General features: G+C 41.7%; 1 protein-coding gene across 5 annotated transcripts; it reads right to left on the bottom strand.

The window, feature by feature from the left end:
• Positions 1–214: 214 nt before the first annotated feature.
• On the bottom strand, positions 215–22,232 carry GTF2H1 (general transcription factor IIH subunit 1). Of its 5 annotated transcripts, XM_082283986.1 has the most exons (16): positions 22,076–22,157; positions 19,490–21,256; positions 18,093–18,261; positions 16,099–16,291; positions 13,557–13,719; positions 11,783–11,876; positions 10,987–11,136; positions 10,030–10,109; positions 8,636–8,766; positions 7,508–7,595; positions 6,118–6,206; positions 5,081–5,198; positions 4,204–4,294; positions 2,664–2,779; positions 1,671–1,763; positions 215–1,098 (listed from the first exon to the last, which is right to left on the bottom strand). In XM_082283986.1, the coding sequence occupies exons 2-16, from the start codon at positions 19,514–19,516 to the stop codon at positions 1,012–1,014; spliced, it is 1,689 nt and encodes a 562-aa protein (XP_082140112.1). In that variant the 5' UTR covers positions 19,517–21,256; positions 22,076–22,157; the 3' UTR covers positions 215–1,011. The 5 variants fall into 5 exon arrangements, with proteins under 5 accessions (XP_082140112.1, XP_082140115.1, XP_082140111.1 ...); XM_082283989.1 differs by lacking the exon at positions 19,490–21,256 and having other exon boundaries at positions 22,076–22,232; XM_082283985.1 differs by lacking the exon at positions 22,076–22,157 and having other exon boundaries at positions 19,490–21,584.
• Between the last annotated feature and the right edge of the window lie 183 nt (positions 22,233–22,415).

Here is a 22,415-nt window from a genome sequence, read left to right as displayed (position 1 = left end):
AAGACAAGTTGTTCTGAAACCGTGAACTGATTCTGTTTAGAACAAAGTATGGCACAGATTCCCAATAGCTATGGACACTGTGTAAATAACACATTTTTCTCTTTGCAATGATTATCAATTCGCCAAAAAGAGTGTAATAGTCAAAAGGGAAGAGTGAAGGAAAACAGATTTAGGAGAAGAAATAAAAAATGCCTAAGAATTGAAAATAAATGACTTCTTTTGTATAAACCTTTATTTAATTTCATTTTTAAAAACACATTCTCTCCTCAGAACAAATGCCACCATAAAAAAAAAAAAAAAAGATTGCAGTAGCACACACTTGCACTCAAAAGGAAACATGCAAAACTGATGGCTGAAAAAATTTTGCATAAAAATTGAAGACTTCAGGCAAAAGTTTGCCCTTGTGTACCTTTAGGAACTGTAGACCATGAACAGCTTTCAGTGCAATGTCTCTTGCTTCCAATTGGTGGGGAAACATATGGCAGGAGCTTGTCTTCTGACAGCTACACTCTCCCAGATGTTTGAAGCAAAAACAGTCTCAGCTATGTTTTAAAACATCACTGTTAAGACTGTTGCAGAAAGTACAAACAGAATTCAAGAAAATGTCAGAATCCAGTGAAGAAAAACTTTTGAGATCTACCCTGTGCCATACACTTCTTAAAAAAAATTAGACAGAAAAACAAATTTTATTAATACACCCTCTTTAAATGTTTTATTTCTGAAAGCAGCTCTTTATGCAAATCAAAAGCAGTTCCTGAGTAACTGCAGTAAACAGTGTCTTTTAAATATTTTTGCGCCTCAGCTCTTCCATTTTGGTTCTTCCTTGTTTTTCTCCCCAGTTTTCAAGTTTAATCTCAGTTCTTTTTCAAAAATGTGCAAGTTCAGTTAGCATCGTTTCCAGAAGTCCACAGCTTGCAGGTCTTCCTGCAACAACTCTAAGATCTGCACATACCTAGGCTGTAGTCCTACCCTATTGCAGGCTTTGCTCTCAGACCTGTACAGGATGCGCCCTCACGTCTTCTTCAGCATGCGCCGGGACTGCCACGTGTGGAACTTATTGTAGGCCGTCTGCAGCATCTCTTCTATATGACTTATCAACTGAAAGAGAGGGAAAGACATTGTCCCAGCTGCTGGAAAACAGATCCCCTTCCCTCCCTTTCAGGTGGATTCTTCCTTTTATTCACTATGAGTAATCTTGCTAAAATCACAGAAAGGACCTTGAGGCTCTGTTGCAAAATATCCACAGAGGGAGCAGTGCAGAGAGCTGCTGAGCTGAAAGCTCATGGGGAAGTGACACCCCATTGTGCTGTCTGTTCTGGTATTTAGTCCGTGACCACCACTTCACATCTGACATGGGCAGAGAGTTTTGAAGCTGCTCAAGTTCTACTTCATGGTGGAAGTGAAAAATGAAATGTGACTTCCCCTTTCTGTTCTATCACTCAGGTAATCTCAATTTATAGTTCTTGTCAGTTGCTGGCATCACTCAGCAAGCTGGACAGGGAGAGACGACTGCTTAACTGTGTACCCAATGTCCCTCTGCCCATTTCCTAGTCAGAAAACCCCATTAAGATGCCCTAGGATAAGAAGTAACAAAGTAACTACCATCCTCTCATAGTTAAGACTGCAATTATTAATATGCGCCCACATAATTAAACAGTACTTTCCCTTACATTTGTGCTTAAATATTGTCTTCGAATCTTTTCTTGGAATGGGCAGAGCTTTGTAACCTGAAATCTTTCCAAGTTGCTCCTCATTTTCACAACCTGAGAGAGACAGAAACCAGTATTACAACACTGAAGAATTATAGTAAGACAGAAGTTTCATTTCCTTTAACAAATTTTTCTCCAACAGAACACCTTATAACTAATTCTGGGGGCTACTTCAAGTATGTCAAGTAGCTTGAGGAAGGAAAGTTACTCAAATATCAGTCTCTAACGCTTCTCAGGTGTGTATTTATTTTTGAGATAAGTGCAGTACGACTGAAAGTGAAATGTGCCATTTTGATTATTACTTCATTAATAAACACTATAAATAGATAAAAGATATTCATAAAATGGTTTTTTGCTTCAAGCAAAGACTGTGGATTTTCAGGCCATATTTTGCAGCAGACACAGAAGCGTATCTAAATGCAAATCTTTGTTATCCATGTGAGGTCAAAAGCAACAGAAAAATAGTTACAGTCATAGATCTGGCTGTCCCTGAAGGCAACTCAGTTCTGAAAAGCAGTGTGTGTTCTGAAGGTAGGACAGTGATTTTTGCAGTGGATAGAAGAATAAGGAAAACTCCACTTGTACTGTCACTGAAGTGGTTATTTTTCTTGGAGCTGGGGAAGGGAGGCTTTAGTTTTTGTGTTTTAAAGTGGAATGAGAACCCTGCAGCTGCAACAGAGCTGACCATTCTGTTTGAAACTGGCTTACAGCTACTGCTCCTAAAGGGAGCTAACAGGGAGGCAAGGAAAAGGATGATTTTAATTTATAGCACCAGCAGAACTGCTGAAAAAAAAGGGTTTTATGTTATTTTGTGACCTTCAATTCTAGAGATGAGTAAGTGCTGTACTGCTTTAAAGCATGTGCATTAGTTCTTGTACTTCAATAATGACAGCCGTTCCAAACCATGGTCTAGCCACATCAGAACCAGGCCCATAAGAGGAAGCCCTGCCTTACCTTTTCTTCTAGGAATGGCGTGTTAACAGGGAAGCAGGACCAGAAGTGTCGTAGCAGTTCCCCTACTGCCACGTACAAGTGTTTTAGTTCAGACTGAATGTCATTTGGCACCATCTCTGCAACAGGAAAAAGGGTTTTTTCACATCATTCAAACTATCACATGAAAAATGAGAAGTAAGGCTAATGAAGGAGGTCAGCAATGTACACTTCCACTACAGTCACAGAAAGGCTGGCTGGGAGGGACCACTGAGGCGCCTCACACCTCAGCAGCAATTAGATCAAGACTATCAGCAGCTATTAGATCAGGTCAGCTGCTATTTATGGCTCTACACTTGGAAGCTTGTGTATTATTTAGGGAGATCCATGCCAGGCAAAGAATGGATACCAAACTTAATCCAGGATTAGAAGCAGTGTATTTGTATTATTCTAACAGTGTGGCAGTGCTGCTGCTGGCACCAGCACTGTGCTGTCCTCACAACACAGTGCTAAGAATTCTGGATACTGCAAGTTTTTCCCTCTGTCTTATGTTGGCAATAAGAATATGGTTATAGCATGTGGAAGATGAAAAATCCAGACAGGAAAAAAGAACTGTGTCCCAGGTACTCTTAAAGAAGAAAGAGTGACAGGGTTCATAGAACAACGAAAGAGCCATAACTGTAAAAACCCAAACAAAAAGTACAAGTAGTCACTGAGGATGAGCGCAGTGAACTGAACAGTGAATACCAAATGTCAGGATGAGGCTGTTAAAAAAAAAAGTGGTGGTCAGGCTCAAAGAGGTGAAGTGTAGCACCCAATATGTCAACCAGGACGGGTAAGAAAGCCTCACCACTGCTTGCTGACTCCTTTACTTTCAGTACCATAAAGAACTCATACTTGCTTTTTCAGCTGTCTGAATTAATTTCTGCTGCTTTTCAGACCAAGTTACACAAGATAAACTGGCAAACTGTTATAAATCCTGAGAACAGGAATTCATCTGCTGTGAGACTACAGAGACAGGAACTCGAAGTGGCAGCAATGTGACAACAGAGAAAGGAGTGGTTGAATGGAGGTGTGAGAAGGAGAGGCTGGCTGATTTGCCCTTGCAGTCTACAAGGAAGCTGCCTTTTTTTCACAGCAATCTGTGGATCTTAAATGCAGGCTGCAAAAAACTTAGTTTCAGACAATTATCTAGGCCTTGCTTCCTCAGAGTTTTCACAAGAGTATGTATTTTCTACAATCCAGGAAAAAAATCAGAAATCCTGAACAAGTAAAACCCAGTAAGATAATTTAGAATCTATCAGGTGTTTCCTTCATTACTTGCTGTGTAAAATGTTCTCTCATTCACTTGCCTCAGCACTGGTGTAGCCATTACCACCCCCATGGTGTGGCTGGGTTGCTGCTTTTCTTTTGTTGCTGTAACCCAGTACTATTCCAGCTACATGTTTCCATAATTTCCTTTATCACTGTAACACATTCTAAGGGAGAGATGAAACAGCAAGCCAGCCAGTGCTGTGCAATGCATCAGGACACGATTAAAGCATTAGACATCCCAAATCCTTACGGTTTATGGCTTGCTGTGTTCCACCCTGCATAAGTGCTCCTCCAGGTGACAGGACTGCAATAGTGCTGGCAGCATCACCACTTGAAAGAACCTGGAGAGAAAGGGAACAAGTATCTCAGGTCACTTTTTCCAATAAATTCTTTTAAAAATAAGATTAGTTGAACAGATACAATGAAGTTCAGGTTCAGCTCTTCTTCAGAATTAGGTACAGTGCCTTTAAGTGCTATAGCTTGTTTGCAGTGAAAACTCTCCAATTAATTATGGAAAAACAACCCTTTTCTTTACCTACACCATTAACTGTCTGTGCACTTAACTCTGAAATAAGAGAATTACTATGCTGAAGCGTAGCAGAGTTGTGGCTGCTTTACTTAGGGCCAAACTAGGTTTACAAACAGAGTTCAGATAGTGACTGGGGAGATTGGCCTCAGGGCTCTGCTGCCCTCCGGTGCCAGCACAGAGCTTCTGTGCAGCCCACAGCAGACTCACAGTCCCGGTGCATTTAGGAGCAAAAGACCAGTTCAGTTAAAAACCTGCTCACTGTAACCTAAACTTCTGAGGCTGGGATCAATACACTGGCCTGTGCATAACTGTCCTGCTTTACTACCTTATAGCTTTACCATTTCCTCAAAAGAAAGCAGGAACAGAAGAATATAACTGAGCATCAGCAATGACTCAGTTTCCTATTGTGTAGATTTTAAACATAACAGCTCAAAGGTATCCCCTAAACCTGTAAAATAAATCAGGCAACAGAAACTGGAGATAATTTAAGTTTACCATGTAAAATTAAAACTCCAATAGACATGAGACACAAAACTGTATAGAAAGCAAGATGCTAAGGTAAGATTAAGAGGGGCATTTTAAAAATTTTCTTCCATACCTGAGTTAGTTTGGGTACATATGCTTCCATTTCTTGTCTAATACTATGAAATGAATTAATTATATCCTGACTGGTTGCATATTGCTGTGATTGAATTGGAGTAGGACCATGGTAATACCTGTGAAGTGAGAAAAGGGAAAAGTGTTATTAGTAAGAGTGTTGTTAAAGCAAGAGAGCAAACTCCTGGACAGTTCTTCAAATGTTTCTAATTTTAGATACTTTCAACTGTTGACACTAATTTATTTATTGACAGAGTACAATATACTGCCACATGGGAAGAGGCTGGCTTAGGGATGGTATGGTAGCAAAAGAAGAGCTTCTCTTGCGGAATCTAAGATCATTATTTTGCCAATGTAAAGCTACCACTGCCACCAGATTCTGGAAGTATTATTAAAATGGAGCAATTCACATCATTTTCAACTGAAACTAAGCTAAATGAAGTTAGGTGCACATGTGGAACTGTTCTCTTTCTGGTAGCATTGCTCCTTTTCTGAAGTTACCTCTATGGTTCTCAAACTCAAAAGTCTAGAAAACAAGAGCACTACTACTAGAAACATCCTAGACCAGTGAGGAGTCCAAACTATCCCAACTGCACTTTTTTCCTGGGAGTGGATTTTTCTTGGAATTGTATATATTTTCATATATGACATATTTTTCCACTGAAAGCTGCAATGAAGTGCTGAACTGTGAACAGAGGTCTGTTAGGCTTTCACAGAAATTACATGTCAAGGTCATTCAGGTCAGCTTACAGAGACTCAGCTCTCTGAAAAAGCAGATAGAGTTTAACAGGGGCACTGGACTAGATGATCTCCAGATGTCTCTTCCTACCCCAACCATCCTGAGGAATAAAAATACAAATTTAAGAGGGAATCATTTGGAAATTGTTTTGTATAAAAGCTCATATAAGATTTTGAAACTTAGTTGTAATACACCTGAGTGTGGCACAGCAGGGACTAAATCAGCTGGTCCTGTGTGGGCTGTGATGAAACCCCTGATAAACTGGCTCTGCTGAAAGAGCTGAGCATATTTTAACTTACCTATCAGACTTCTTTAAGTTTAGTGCAATAGTTTTAACACTATTATTCTTTGATAAATCTTCATATTCAATGGCCTCCTGCAGTTTTACCTAAAATGAGCCAAATAATGATACACATTACTAATGAAGGCAATTCCATACATCCATACTTGGTTCACCAAGTCTGAGCTGGAGGGTTACTAAAACCTTAAAGAAAACCCAGGTATGGAATGACTCATGCCCACCCTCCAGAGGGAGTGATGCCCAATATTGCTCAGGATGTGCCATTTGCAAGTCTTGGCACCATCACTTTTTCTCCAGATTCTGTCTGAAACTTGGCAGTCCCTGCCACTTCCAAAAAGTGTTCTGCTGTACATAGATAATCATTTGTGCTCTCTATTTATGTGCACCTAACACCAGATTAGCAGAAATAGTAATGATTTAATAGCTGGTGTACAGGAGTCTAAGACTAAAACCAAAGTAATGACCCCAAGCTACCTGGTGACAGCAGAGCTGTGCAGTATTAGCAGTGAGAGGTAGCAGCACAGTGGTATCAGACTTCATACAATGACAAAATTATTTCTGAAGTCTCCTATTCTCCTGCTACTCTTTCACTCCCCTTTTCATCACATTTCTTCTAGTCTTGCTATATCATTTTCTGCCCAGTAGAACTTGCAGCTTTTGGGGAAAGTCAAAGACTACCCCAACATTTAACAACACATGTATTCTAAAAGGTTTTCTCACAATACAGCAAAGTTTTGAGTCCCTCTGACATTTTCTGATTAGGCTGTCAACTCCAGGAAAAGTATTCAATTCAGTTTTATAGCAATTACAGTACTCTCTTCCACTTTATGAGCTGATCTGATTAGTCTAGACCAGGCTGTTGCCCTGTATTTCATTGCACCAGGTATCACTAGACTTTTAGCTCAACCTCACTTCAGCTTCTAAGATGAACGCTGTCATATGCCAGTTTCATCATCCCCTCTACAAACAACACACTTGACAGGTTAATATTAGTGCTTCAACAACAGTATCTTTTTCTGATGGATGTTCTCTAGAAGTTTTTGGGCATTTGAAAGAAAAACAAAAGGAAGGGGGCCAAAACCAGAACTGCAGCAAATGCGAAGAACCAGATTTCTGGGTCCAATCTGAAGCATCTTAGAATTTTTTACTTGCACTGGGCACTACTGAAGAGATAAACAGCACAACACTTCAATATGTAGTCTATTTGTTTTTACTAACAGAGGTACAAGGCTTCTTATAGACAGTCAGGTTGTTATTCTATATACTTCTAAACCAGGCTAAAAGTTTCATTTCAGATGTGTCATAAAACAAGTAAGGAACTTTCAGCAATTTTTTGAGACAGAGCTTCCAGTTCCATTCAATCAGAATCACATCAGCTAACTTTATACCTTTTTCAGTGGTGGCTGAAAGAAATCTGAATCCCTGGAGTTTCCGTCCGTACTGCTGGTCTCACTGTAATGGTCATTTTGTGCTTCTCTTAAAATAGAGAAACAGCATTAAGAAGAATTCACCTCACAGGAAACTTAAGATACAAGCTAGACACAAAGTAAATACATCTGTTTCAAAGACTTTATATGCCTGTTCACATACTTTTTTTCCTCTTATGTCTTAATTTCTAGCAGCTGATGTAGACAGAAGGAACCACTGCTCACATTAACCCCGTTTGTCATGGGGGAAATTCAACAGCAGAAGAAAGTGCTTGTCCCTCTCTTCAGAAATAGCAGCATGCCAACAGTGCATGTGGGACACAGCAAAATCGTGGCTAAATTAGAAACACTTTGTATACACAGTTATGCAACCAGGTATTAGCAGAGCTGTGGGAGCCCTGAAATACAACTGTTCCAGGAGAGCTATCCTGTTGTCCCTTTCTGAACTGAGAAACAGAAATACACATTGCCCAGAAGAGATTGCTTAAGGTGCAGTGTTCAATTTTTGCAAAACCAAAGAACAATGTGAGGGAGCCCAGCTAACCAGAAGGAAGTGTTAACTAAGACCTCTCACAGTTCAGGTCTGTAGGATTTGGGTAGAGTAGTAATCCTTGCTGGTTGTCCATAAAGCAGTTGTAGAGCAGATGACCTATAAATGTTTTTGGTCAGGGGCAGGGTACTGCACCTGAGGAGTCCTTCATCTGATCCACCTATGCCACACTGTAGGTTGCCCCAGCCAGACCTGCTCCTGGAAGGCAGGAAATAGCAACTGCCTGCACCAGACCTCACCTATGCACAGCACACAGAACACTACTTCTGCAGCCTTCACCAGGGCTAGAGATCTAAGGCAGAAACATTCTTTCCTTTTTAATCTGCTTTATATGATAACTCAGCTAAAAATAAGTCATCATTTCAAACAGCTCTGAAAAACTTCTATAAAGTAAAATGGAACCTAAAGGTATTTTCCTTGCTAGAGCAAAATATAAAAAAATTAAAGAAAAGGTTGGATGAATAACTGAAAATGTGTTTTTGTTTTGGAAATTCCTTAAAATTTACTACAAAAATCTTTTACACAACACCGAAACTTACTGTTTCCTGAGGCCAGCTGCAAGGACCATGGCACTGTGATGATTAAAGCGTTTTATGATGGCAGCATTGCTACTTTCTCTAGCAGACTTTGAGGCATTTGATGTAGAGGCCACAGAAGCAACGCCATAGCCCTACGAAGAAAACAACATTAATTCCCTCCTGCCTCCAGAGCAGCAGGACAGTTCTGTTTTCCCTTCAGTCAGGAAGCCACCTCCCCTGCATCATCATCCAGAGCATCATTTTCCACCTTTGCCCTACCATCACCTTACGTACTTTGAAAAAGCTCCAGTTATTTTATTCTGCTAATACTTTGCAATTTAGAAGTGTCAGAGAGAAGGTAGCAAGTCTAATACAGATAATTTTTTAAAACCATGATTTAAGTAGAAACACAACTAGCTTAAAAAAACCCTAAGGATCACTTATGCAAAACACAGGCATTGATGGCAAGGAAGAGATAGCAGTTGTTTTACTGACCTCTTTTTAAAATCTTGTGGGACACCAGCAGCCCACAGGCTAAATGACACCTGCTCAGGAGGATGTGATACCAATAGAAAATTCAAAAAACCTCAAGCCTTAATGTTGACAGAGTTCCCCACCTGCCGGGTGGCTGAAGGCAACTCACTTTACCCCATGGGCAGTTTTGCTGTTAACCAGCCTCAAAAGCAAACCAGGGCAGTTTGCAGAGCAGTTCAAACACACCTACCCTAAATTCATGGTCCAGTTTCAGACTGCTAGCTTTGAACAACTCCCACAAAAAGAAAATTAAAAAAGAAATCCCCAAAAAACCCCACCAAAAAACGCAGAAATGCAGCTTCATTATTAATTACAATTCAACAGTTTCAGTTAAATCAACTGCAGAAAAACACATCTCTAAATTACTTCACAATATGGTATACCATTGCATCAATTGTTTTAACTTGTACTTGGAGGCAGGTAGTAGTTCAAGTTAGTCATAATTTTAGCACAGACAGGTATTTAAAGATAAAAAAAGAAAACTGTATGAAGTGTCCTTCAGTTAGGCCAAATCAAGTAGCAATGTTCAAAGTAAGAACAAATCAAAGACTTTTTCCTGTTTTGTGCAGTTTAGACAAAAAAGCCAAATGAAAGAGTAATTCTTTAGAGAAGGGAAGTCCTGCATTTATACCCTGCACACCAAGGTGGATGTGAGGCACAAAGGTCCATGGGCACAGTCTCCATTTCCCTACACACACACAACAGTAGAAATGTTGAGTACCCAACCACTCCAACTGCCTAGTGAGTGACTTGTTTTAAAATTAGCATTTGTAGTGATTTTAAAAGAAGGATTCACTAATCCTTAAATGAAACTAAGGAAGGTGTATGGTTTTCTTTTGGATTTTTTGTTTGTTTCCTGTTTTTTCCCCCCAAGTACTTACTTCATCTAATGTTTTATCTTCCAAAGCTGTTAAATCTATCAGGGGGTTTTTCACTCCTTGAGACACCATTGCTTTTAACCCTGTGTGAAACAAAGGAAAAAACCATGAAAAACTGTATCTAAACAAATAGAATAATTGTGGGATCATTAGGTTATATTTAATCTTTAAAAGACAAAGGTTCTGCACAGGCCCAAATCACACTGAGACTAAAACTTTAAACCTTTTTTGAAGTTCCATTTAAAATAAGCAATAAATGTGTGAAGTTACTCTAAAACATTTTCCTACTAATTAACCCAGTTTTCACCAACTTCTAGACATCACTCAACACTGATTAAAAAAATAAATTGAGATGCACTTTTATTAGTGGGAGCTGGGAAGCCTCAATTGTGCTTCTTCTAATTTTGGCACTGTTTTGCTGCCCTGCCTGGGTAGTATGAGTTTATATCTGGTGATAGCTTTGACTTGTGAAGGGTTTTGCATTCCTAATAGAATGCTTTCATTAGCCAGAATACATATTATGGAATGGTGGTAAGTGATCCCAACTCCCCACAATTCTGTATCATCGCAAACCTATCTCAAAACTTCATAAAAAACTTAAGTCAGGTAATACTTTAGCATTTCAGATTAAAAAGACTGACAGAGAACAGGGATGGCAACTCCTCCGGACAATTTGGACCAATAGGGATCCCATTTATTAAAACCCCATCTATAACAAAAGCTGTACCTGTTGTAAATGGTGCACATATCACAGAACAAAACCTGTTATGTACACAAAATTATTCCATAGTAACTGACAGCATATTATGGAATTAGTAGTAAAAGCTTATTTCTAGTGCTGCCACTTTCCAAAGGTTAATTTGTTCCAAGAAATGCTCTCACTATGAAATGTGCTCAGAATGGCAAAGCTGTAGCTAACTTTCTATGACCATCTGTAGCTTTCAGAGACAACCAGCTTACCTTTCTCATCCAGTTTGGCACATTCTGCAAAGAGGTCTTTTGAGCCTGTGTTGAGCCTATCCCGATGAAAATAATGAGACTGAAAAAATCGTGTCCAGAATTCCCTCTCGGTCATGTTATGTGGAACATTCTCTGCATATTTCATTTTTACTGTGAACGAAACCCAGAACGATTACAAACTGCTCCACAAATCTTAACAGGGTATTTTATGTCAACATTTCCTTGCTGGCTTCCTTGCTTTCTGCCTGCCTCCATTCATTCCCATTAAATGGAAGGGACTGCAGTATTAAGCATGAGCAAACAAGTACTCATTTAGGCCTGTAAAGTTTTGAAAAGTGCATGTAACACTGGCCTCAACACTCTTAAATTACCCCCATACTAGGGGCCAGAATGAATCAATGTTCATTATAGTGCAGGGGAAATGATGGGAATCAGGTTCTTTTCCTCCCAAAGGTGATTTCATGAAAAGTAACAATTGCAACACTGAGTAGGAGAGTATCACGGGAATCAAACATTTACTCACAATTTAAAAAACAAAAAGTCAACACAAGTTAAAATGTTTTCATTTAATAAAATATTAAGTTTTCATTTCAAAAGCATATTTTATGCATATATGAAACATAAGAATATGCTTCTTTCCATCCCTCTAATGAGGCAGGGAAATTTATCCAGAGGACTGGAAGATATGATCCCTTATACTTACAGGCTCAGACTAACATTTTAGTCTTTCCACAGTAAGACAGTAAAAAGACCAGTCTTAATTGGGTGTGTCTGATGTGTAAAACACCGCTCTTACCTGCAGGGTATGTCCGAAATATGGATTCAATAATATCCGAAGTCAAGTTGTACCTCAGCCCGTTGCAGCCATCTGTCTGAGGCCGTACATCAGCCTAAGGAAAAGCACACAGGGGAAAGAACAGTCATGTCTGGATGCTTTCTCTGACTGCAGAAGGAAAAGAACTGGCATCTTGCAAGCAAGGTCTGCTGCAGGTAAAATAATCTTCTTCCTCCAGTAATCCATAGCATATTTGATCATACGTAGGTATTTTGCAACGAGAAATGAAAGAGCAAACATGAATTATTTTATTATACTTGCCACCTAAGGGACAATTCAACAAGCAGATTGCAGGCTTTAGAAAGCAAAGAGCACTCCATTGGTCAAAACAAGATAAGCTTAATTTATTTATGCTTAATTCACTTATGCTTATCCTTGTGTCAAAGTAAAAATAGGTAAGTGTACTGTATATGCCTCATGTTTTATTGTTCACTCAACAATTCAGCTAGTGAATAATCAGTGGCTGTAATGAAGTGACAAAAAAAGGATTTATGGCTCTTATACCTTATTCCCTTATACACTAAAAACACCTTAGTATAACTGATAAGTAACATTAAATTTAAAGCTTCAGTGTTAGCTTAGAAGAACTTTGAACTTAAATCTCAGTGATCTCTTTAGGAAGCTCTGGAGGAGGGAAGTGCTCCATCCAGCTCTCAGAAACAGGAAAAGTACATGATGGCACAGGCTGCTGCCTTTTCCTCCTTTTCCTGTGTACTTCAAGTCTAGCTTTTGTACCATCTTCTTCCCAGGGAAGCACTCATTCTCAGGAGAGCCAGTCAGGTTTAACCTGAATTAGGAAACACAAATATCTGAAGATTTCTTCTTCAGAAATGCAGAGGACACAAGCACAACCAGTTATTTTAAGAACGCTTCAGTTTTGAAGGTTTGGTGGGTTTACTTTTCATTGTGATTTCTTTTTTTAATATTAAGGTGTAAAAATAATGGGAGGAAATCAGCAATCAAATTTGTTTGGCAACTGATTCGGGTATTTCCAAGGAGGGGGAAAAAACCAAGTGGTTTTACAGCAGCTAAATTAAAACAATTCCTACCTCCTCTTTCTCTCCCAAACCCACTAAGAGCACAGTCATTACAAAGGTGAAAGTGGGATTCCATCTAAAGAGTCCTATCTGTGAATTTTGTTGCAGAAGTAGACCCATGTCTCCGTGTGAGGAATCTGAAGTTGTACCTAGATTACTTTTAGACTGCACTGAAACTACTGAAGCATGGTTTCCACAAATGGGTAAAATAACTGAAAGTTAGAGAAAAAGAGAGAGAAAATCAGGTTTCAGACACACAAGTTGTTCTTCAAGTAGCTGAAAGCATGTATTGGTTTAAAAAACTGGGAAGGAAATAAAACCCTTAGGTGGAAGGGTTCATTTATGCATGTCAATGCTGCCACAGATATGCTCTTTAACTTATTAAGCTAATACAGTCTAATCTAGTGACCATATATTCACGTCACTCCTGTTTTACGGGAGGCAGAGCAGCAGTACAAACATCATCTGCCTATTGGCAATTTAAAGTTCAAATTGGGCATCTTAAACTGACAAAACTTTGAGGTTGCAGATTAGCAGGAAATTGTTTTTTTTCTCCTTTACACTTGGAATAGCGCAGAGATGCTGAGGAACCAGAAAAGTACAAAATTCATGTATATGGGAATAAAGTGCATGAGCAGAACTCTCACTTTCCCCAATTTGTTTGCTCTAAAATCCTGTAAGTTAGAGGTTCAACGTACCAGGAATGCTGCAGAGATGCCCACATCCTGCTTACTAGGTGCTGCAGAATTATCCCCTGCATTCAGGCTTAAACGGTTGGCCCAGAATTCTTCAGCACTGATTACTTGGCTCACAACAAGGTCTTTATAGAGCTGAAACAAAACAGGATCTTCTTGCAGCATTCTGGTAAAAGAATGTATTGAATAGAATTGAAACACTGTAGAATAAATTACTAGTATTTCCACAACTAACACGAGTTCACAAAAGGAACAGAAACCATCTTTTCTTTCAAAATGCTGTGCCTTTCTTAACAAGACTATGTAAACAACCAATGCAATAGCACTGTTTGTCTGAAAAGACTTAAGAAATAGATGTTAACACTGAATGTTAGAAAACAGTAATGTCTAAGAAAAAGTTAATGTGGGATTCATGTCTTGTCCTAAAATATTCTGTGGTGCTTTTGTGTCTTCACACACCAGGACTGGAATCTCCTCAACTGTAAAAGCACAGCAAATTTTCTTGCTGTTCCATAACAAAAGTATGATGAGAAAAGAAGGAGGTTTCAGCACTGTCCAATTCTTGGTTTAAGACCTTAAAATTCAGTAGCTATGGATCTCTACTCTAGTGCAAGAGTATAGATCACAAAATATCTATGGGATAAGATTCCTTGAAACACATTACCCTGAGATGGTTATTCATTTATGTTTCTGTGGTGACAGTAGGATCTTCATCACATAATCACAGCACAAGTGTGAGACACATTCCGTGTCACTGCTTCCACCAGGGAGCAATGTTTACAGAAGTTATCACTCTTACTACCCAAAATGCAAGGACTGCACACCTGAATCTTCACTAATGTTTAAGCAGCTGTTTTTACAGCTGTGTACCTTATTAGAAACCCACTGGGCTATTTTCAGGGACACGTGCATATGTGTTCACAATCCACCAATAACCTCACCAATCTTTAGCATGTACCTCAGGGTCTTGATCAATTGCACACAACGAAAAAATCAGTCTTATGGATACGTAAGTACATGGTCTAGGGAAGAACATGGATAAACTGCAATCTGGACAAAACAAAAGTCTTTAGCTGCTCTAAGGATGAAGTAGGATGAGGTGGAAATGAAAGCTTTGTGGCAGGCTATCCCTATTATGTTTTAACCACCAGAGCTTCTCCAGTTTTTCTTATTGTCACAAGTATGGATTAGTAGCGATTCTTACAAATTAGTGCAGCAGAAAGCAGTCTGTTATTCTGGTTATTGAAATAAAGCTAGGAATTTTGGTACGTACCCAACTCGCACATATCAATAAATGGAGGAAGTGCTGCAGGGACTGTGGATGTTGTACCCTTCCAGAACAGGCTGAATCTTTTTTGCCTTATCTGTTGCAATTAAGCTAATGAAGCCCCATCACTAGACTTGGACTTCTAATCAAGAGAACACACTATGTCTGAGTATGTGCAGGGATTCTGGGTTTTCAGTAACTAGAAAAGCTCTTGATACTGCATGGTGTGATGCTGTAAAACTCCATCTAAGGAGGCAAAGATTCAGAGCTAAGACTGCCCATGTTCTCAGCACCAATACTGTCAGAAATAAGGCACATAGCATAAAGAAATAAGTATGGGAACAGTGCCAAAGCAGGCTACACTGATGCAGACCCTAGTGTTTGCTGCAGTACTGGAACCAGTTAATCCTGACTGTGTCACAGCTCCAGCACAAGGGCTCTTGCCCTTCTGCTGGGAAATCACCTTGTTAAGATCCAGTCTATCCCACGAGGCAATGCTCTCATGTTTTGAAAAATCTAGCTTTAACTTAGCTATGTTGAAAGCCAGAACAGTCTTTGGAAATGGAAGCCATCAGACAGAGGATTCACAGCAGACACTAGAATGAAGTGAAATTCATTGGGGGAGATGCAGAGAAGGGAGCTCTGTGGCCACAGGGAGTGATTTAACACAAACATTTCAAAGGAACGGAAATGTATCTCAAGAGCCCATCTGGGAAAAGGACTTAGGTCCTCAACATCTTCTCAAAACATTCCTTAGAATAAACATCCTGTATGCCAAGTAACAAACTGCAGCATCTCAAGTGAGATGCATGAAAATACCTAACAATTTAGTAGTCTTGACTTGAGGGGGAAGAGGTTCTATGGGGAGGAAAAAAAACCCCACCAGGCTCCACAAAATTTTTGGAAAAGAAAAAAAATTTTTTCAAGCAGCTTTTCTAACTGATACATATATATTTAAGAAGACTAAAGAGACAGACTGCCTGTTGGGTGCTCTCTTCTCATAGCTATGGATAAGGAAGACCGGGTGGCAGCCAGACTGGCTGCCTTTACACCTCAAGAACGTGTCACTAAGCACACAAGTGTTGTCTCAACATGTGACAGTTATGTAAGTCTCAAGGAACTGCCTTGAAATTGAAAGCAGGGAGATTTTTACTAGGGAAACAAATGCTGTACCATGCATGATGTTGAAATAACAACAACTGTTAACAGAAATATATGATAGTTAGCTAACAACTAGAAGAAAACAAACAATGAACTTTTAGGCTCCTTTCCCTTTACCTGTTCTTCTCCTCAAGTTCTTTATTAGCTTTCCTTTTGAACTTGGGCAACAGTTGTTGAAGAAGATCCTTGACCGCATCTCGCTCCTTGACTGCTGTGCTTTCATTGGAGAAGTGGAAGTTGGTTGTGTCCCCTGCATGCAATACCAGCTGCAGCTGAATTTTAGCTTTACCTTCTGGACTGATTTTCTGGCCTAGATTGCAGAGAGACAGACAGTAAGCTTATACGAGAAACTGTCTTCCCTAGAGTATTTGCTTATAAGCAGTTATCCTCATCATCCAATTAAATACCATTATCCTGTGTGTGAATTGCAGCCATGAAAGTGGAACAGTCAGTCTTCCCCTTGAATTAGTTTGAATCCTGCACCTTGTCCACTCTAAAATACAAGACACAGAGAGTAGCAGCCTGTTGCTCAATATCCTTCAGCTCCTGCTCAGGAGTCCTGATTCATCTTTGCATTCCCCACAGCATCCATAGAAAACTGCTGCAAATGAGGTTGTCATCACCTGGACGTTTTAACCTGGAACCAATCCAGGCTGCTGCTGAAAGGTGACCTCATTCCCCCTTTCCACTTCTTCCTGCTGCATTTCTTGTATGATTGCTACTGTTTGTGCAGCAAGCTGAACCAAGGAACTGACCCACTGAAAAGCACCCCCTTTTGTCTTTCCAGCTGGCCCAGCTCCCACGGAAGGACAGCGGTAGGAAAGCAGAGGCAGGGTGGGTAACAGCACATCTGGATCCCAGTTTCCAGTGGTGAGCTAAGTGCAGTTAGCCACTACTGCTCCCCAAGTCAACCACCAATGCCTCCAAGGTACTACTACACCCTCATGACTCACAAGAAAAACCTAATTCCTGCTTCCATCCTCATAACCAGAGGGAGCAGAGCCTGGGACAGCAATGCTTATGGACTGTTGCTATACTGACTTTAGTGAAGCACTGCAAATGGCACTAACCTAACTTTTAATATCAGCCCTTTCTCCAGTGCAAGTGGGAGACAGGAACCAGATATCAATACTAAATCATCATCTCTATTACAAATTTACAAATACATCTCAGCCTTTTTTTATTTCAGATGACAAAAAGCATTTTTCACCTAAGTTAAAAATACTTCAATGCCTATACATGTACATATTTAAAATACAAGCTGCTTAAGTGTAAGTTAATAGCTAAATAAAACCTTCACAAAGTTGATTATTATAGGTGAACAGGGCTTTTAAACTTCTTATCACATTTATATTTAAAAAAAAAGCATCTTAGTTCTGATTCATCGTACACTTTTGATCATGCTGCAGTACTTGTATGTGACTTTAAACAGCAATAATCACTAAACCATTACCAAGTGACGCATACAACTTACTTTTTATTCCTTCTTTGGCATTACAGCACATGAAATATGAGCACTAATTGCAGCCAGAAAGGCAGCATGCTATAGACATTTACTGTTTAGTTTTGACTTGCAAGTACTCTGCTGTTGCAACAGCAAATGCTTATTCGGAATGTTACCAGCTAGGCCAAACTACAGAAGCTGACACTTCTGAAGCTATGGTCTGTTGGATGAAAATAAAACAGAGTTCATTTTATATGAAAATTGAAACAGCTTTAAATACTGAGTTAAACAGATGACACGCCAGATAGTTTCTGTGTTAGACTGAAAATCCTATATGCGTCCTTGATCCTCCTCCCACCCTTCCCTCTACAAGCATATGGCACAGGTTATTTTTCTGTTCAATTTATTGTAGAAGTTTATCAAAGTTAATAGTAAATGCAGTGTAAGTTAATATCTGAAGGCTACAGAAGTTCTGTGGTAGCATCCTTAAGCTGGTGATACTTCACCACAGTCCTGATCTCTGCTGCTACAGAGTAGCCCGGCCAGAGCACCACACCTTTGCAATCTTTCTCACTTAGACCCAGCGTTACATGGCACGTGAACTTTGTGCTATATTTACATATCCAGGGCAATACTGCTGACTGCAACAGGAGCAGTGTGCACTCACATTTGATGTCTGCATACATGTGGCTGACAGTGAAGCGGTCCTTGCCCTCGGGTGCCCACGCAATGCGTTCAGCCATCAGGTACAGAGCTCCATCCTGCTTCTTCTGACGCACCTTCTTCACTATCAGCAACACTTCTTCAGATGACGTTGCCATTGTGGCTACAATGAGCTATTAAAAACATACAGCTGAGCTGATTAGCTGTAATTATTTTTGCTGTAACTCTTTCACTACTCCTATCTATATTAAAGTATTACAGCCCACTTTTACTTGTTCAAGCCTATATGATTTTGGGAGTATTTCAGATAAACACACTCCCCTCTTTCAGTACAATCAGCAAATTCATTTAAACAAAATACTCCCAGTTACCTAAATAATTAATTTAATTATATTGCTGATACTGCTTTTGCTCCAGTAAAGACCCACAAATCTTACATTTAAACTGATAACTAAATTTTCCTGTTTTACTGTTCCTTTACTGGTTTTTCAAGTTCAGAAGAATACTGAAGCTAAGCAATGACAAATTCCAAATCTACTCTGGCTTTGGCAGCAATTCCCTTCTTCAGTGGGAATGGCAGATGCTAAGTCATTTCAGAAAAGGGTACAAGGTATGTGAAAAATCATGGATTTTCAGTTTGCTGTGCTAAAGATAAGGTAGCCCAGTAAGACTGGGCTGTTCTTATTGTGGTGGGTTTTGCCCAAGGCTTGAACAATGTTTTGTACATTTGACTGCAGCTGGCCAGTCCCTCTCCTCTGAAGTCTGAGGAACTAATGTTATACGTACTACAGCACAATGATAATTCTGTCAGCAGTCTCAAAGCAACAAGCCTTTGGATACTTGCTGCATTGTTCTCCCCAGCAGTCACTATCATTCCTCTCTCCAGCTTCACCCTACAGCCTTAAATTTTTCAAGAGATAAAGGATAGGGCAAGTATTACTACACTCTGTCAAACGTACTGTTGTACACTTATCAAAAATGTACATCTTTGGTAAGTTTGCTGAAAATGTTTAGTATGTCCAATTGCTGTATTCTGTGTATCATAAACTTTACTACTGATATACAAAATAATATTTTTCAATGCTTATATGGATGGTTCATGTGCTTTAGAATACCTGTAGTATTTGCTGGTACCCATGCCAAACTTCAGACTACATCAGCTATCACACTACTGGTAGGTATCACAAAATGGTAGTTCTAAGCATTTAAATTCACCTTTTTCCTTAAATAAAAACAAGAAACAACAAAACACCAAACAGCAGCAAGATAGGATATTTTATTCTGACAATTTGGACAGTAGCATAGCATTCTCTTCAGCAGAAGTCTTACAAGCTCCTGTGCAAATGAGTTAAGTAAAATACTAGATGGAAAGACTTAATGGCAAAAAGGCTCTGCACTTACGCTTTGCTCCTTCACCATTCCAGCCATCCGAAGCTTTGCCAAAGAGTTCAGTCATGCTGAGCTGAATGTGGTGTTTCATATCAGCACCACTGCAGCAGTCACTAGAACATGCTGTGCCACATTCAGAGCATCCTTGGTAATACTTCTTTCTCAAAGAAAACTGCATGGCATGATTTCAGGACTGTTCCCTAGCATAATCCATTACAGTCTCCCAGCAGCATTATTCCTGTTCAGTGCTATTCACACAACCATTTTATGTAGTTTCCTGTTGCAGGTCTGCAGTCTCATCAGCACCTTATCCTTACTGGAAAAAGGCAGCTGGCCACAGACTCTCAGAGACTGGAAACCTCACCATGTGCAAGACTAGGGATTTTGATGTTTTTCTCCCTTTGTTACTTTATAGTCCTTTAAGGTCATTATTAGCCAATACAGTGGAGCCAAAGCCACAGAATGCAAAGGCATTAAACTTGGACAGAACAGGAAGAAAAAGGAAAGCATTTCCACAGTCAGGCTCATTCTGATGCCAGTTGCTCTGCTTTTCTACCACGCCATTTCACCTACCTACACCCAGTCTTTCAACTACAGAAGCAAAGAATCAGCAGCTACTAACTTCTCCTTTAGAGCCGTTCTAGTACCCTGCAGTGTGCAATCTGTGAGAGCACAATTATCCCACAAGTGGCTAATTCCACCTTCTGGGAGGGTGAGCACACTGGCTCATGCTGTTCTTCTTTCTGTCACTGCTGTGCTTCCTTTTTCCTGCAGTAATTTATGGTGGCAGTGGGATGATACAACTCACAAGCACAGTAAGCATTACCCAAAATGGAGAAAACCCTGAGCTGTATTTTGAACAGTACATCAGAAAGAATAAAAAAAACCTCTTAACAGGGATTTAGGAAGGTTACCGTCTGTCACTAATGGAAACAAAATGGCTTCTTGTAACAATAAGTACAGGAAAAATTTTAAAATAGCAATCTTGCTTGAGGATTCCCTTCCCTGTCTCCTACAGGGAAGGCTACATCCTTGCTAAGCAAAGCACACACAGTACACAGCTCAGGTTCCTTTTTTTTGGCTTTTTTGGACATGTAAGGTTTACTATGCAGCAGAGTGAGAGCCATCAATGATCTACTTGTGCCTGCCCAAATCTCATAACCTCTACGATTCACAACTGAAGTTTCCAGGAATCAGTACTGTGGATGATGACACTGCTGCTCCAGGGGGCAAGAACTGTCGCATGCACACAGAGAAATGCTGTAATTTTGCAGCTTCAAGTGATAATTTTAATCTGCTGCAGCATTAGAGTTCTTCAGCTGCTGGTTCAAGTATCTTCCAGAATAGGAAGATCAGACAGTTTATTTTAAATTCCCCATCAGCAGAGTTTGGTCAACAGTTCTAAAAGCACTTGGACCAACCAGAAGCCCTAACCATGAGGTACAACTTGTCATCAAGCCTGTCTTGGGGATGTTAATTTCAGCTGTAGTTTACAATGGGCAAGGTCTATCAGGAAGCTTCAGTGCTGGCATAGACCAAAAGAAATGTTCTGTGGGCTTATCCACTTATAAGCCCTCCCTTCCCAGCTCTGTGGGAGCAAACACAGCTTCTGGAAATACCATCAAATTCCAACATCTATCCTTCCTCCATTGCCGTGAATCTTCCTGACCACTTTTAAGACGAGGTACCTCTCATTTCTGTTCCTTATGACACCTGTTCTGAACACTCTCCATTACCAGCATTTCATTCCAGTCTCTTCCCATATGGTTTTGTCGAGTTCTGAGCAGAAATAAAGGAAACATTTACACGTTTTAATAATCCTGACTTGGCCAGGGTGGGCAGGGGCTGGCAAGCGAGCTCTGACAGATCAATGCAGGCCTTGCTGCTGCTAGGCTTCCGCTCCCTGCGGGCAACAGCAGAATCATGGTATATCTGTGCCAATGGCCCAGCCTGACCCGCAGCGGTACAGGGACGCTGCCAGGTCCGGGAGCGGGCAAAGCAGCACCCCGACGGGTGGCAGAGCTCTGTCAGCGGGTCACAGCTCGGCTAGATGGAGAGATGGCAGCAGTGCCGCTTGTCCCGGGCACGGCGGGGGGGATCCACGGTCCTCAGGGGCCAGCCCGGCCTTCCCCCGATCCGCATCACCCACGCTCCGCGAGGGATGTCAGCCTGCGACGAGACGGGCCCGAGGACACCCGCACTGTCCCGGTGGGGTCTACCTGGCCACCGGCCCCCCCGGCAGCAGGCGGGGAAGACACTGCCAGGGCACCTCTTTGTCTGCCGCCCGCAGCCGGGCCAAGCGCCGCGGCGAAGCCCGGTGCCCCCGGCCGCCATCCCCCGCGGCCCCGGGGAGCGCAGATCGGCGGTGCCACCGCCCCTTTCGTCCCTTCCCTCACCGCAGCTCCGGCCCGGCCGCCGTCACACGCCCGCCGGGCAGGGAGGAAGCGCAGAAGGCCAAAGGCCGCCGCGGCACTATCGCGACGCGGTCCCGCCGCCCCCGGGGACGGATCGCCGGGCCAACGCGGCCGTGAGGCGGAGCGGGGCCCGCGGCCTGCCCGGCGCCACCGTTCCCCCGCGCCCCGCGCCGGCGGCTCTTACCGTGCGAGCGGCGCCAGGAGCTGCTCCGAGCGGGAGCGGCGCTACGGGGGTCGGGCCGCGGCCGCCGCCGGGGCCATGGGGCGGGCGGGGCGGGCACGTGACCGGAACGGGCCGCGGGGCGCCGGGGGCGGGGCCCGCGCCACGTGACACGGGAGCGGCGCCGACGCCGCGCGTCCCCGGCCGTCACGTGGCGCCGGCGCCCCTCCCGCCCCCCGCCCCGGTCACGTGGCGGCCGCTCCCCCGTCGCCATGACGGCGGCGGGCGGAGGGGGCAGTGACGCGGCGGTAAAACGGCGCCGCCACCGCCCCCCCGCCCTCTTCCCCGCCGCGCCCGTCCCGGC

Source organism: Coloeus monedula (genome assembly GCF_965178545.1).
Source record: "Coloeus monedula genome assembly, chromosome: 6".
Classification (NCBI taxonomy): domain Eukaryota; kingdom Metazoa; phylum Chordata; class Aves; order Passeriformes; family Corvidae; genus Coloeus; species Coloeus monedula.
Note: the sequence above shows the minus strand (reverse complement) of the source record. Positions and strands in the feature narration are given on the sequence as shown.

What these genes read in the sequence shown, in the direction of transcription:
- GTF2H1 (XM_082283986.1), bottom strand. Translation starts at nt 19,516, where the DNA reads ATGGCTGGAATGGTGAAGGAGCAAAGC. An exon ending in CATGTATGCAGACATCAAAT is followed by an intron (nt 16,292 to 18,092) that starts GTGAGTGCACAC and finishes TCTGCAATCTAG; the next exon opens with GCCAGAAAATCAGTCCAGAA. An exon ending in GCATCTCTGCAGCATTCCTG is followed by an intron (nt 11,877 to 13,556) that starts GTACGTTGAACC and finishes GCTTTTCCTTAG; the next exon opens with GCTGATGTACGGCCTCAGAC.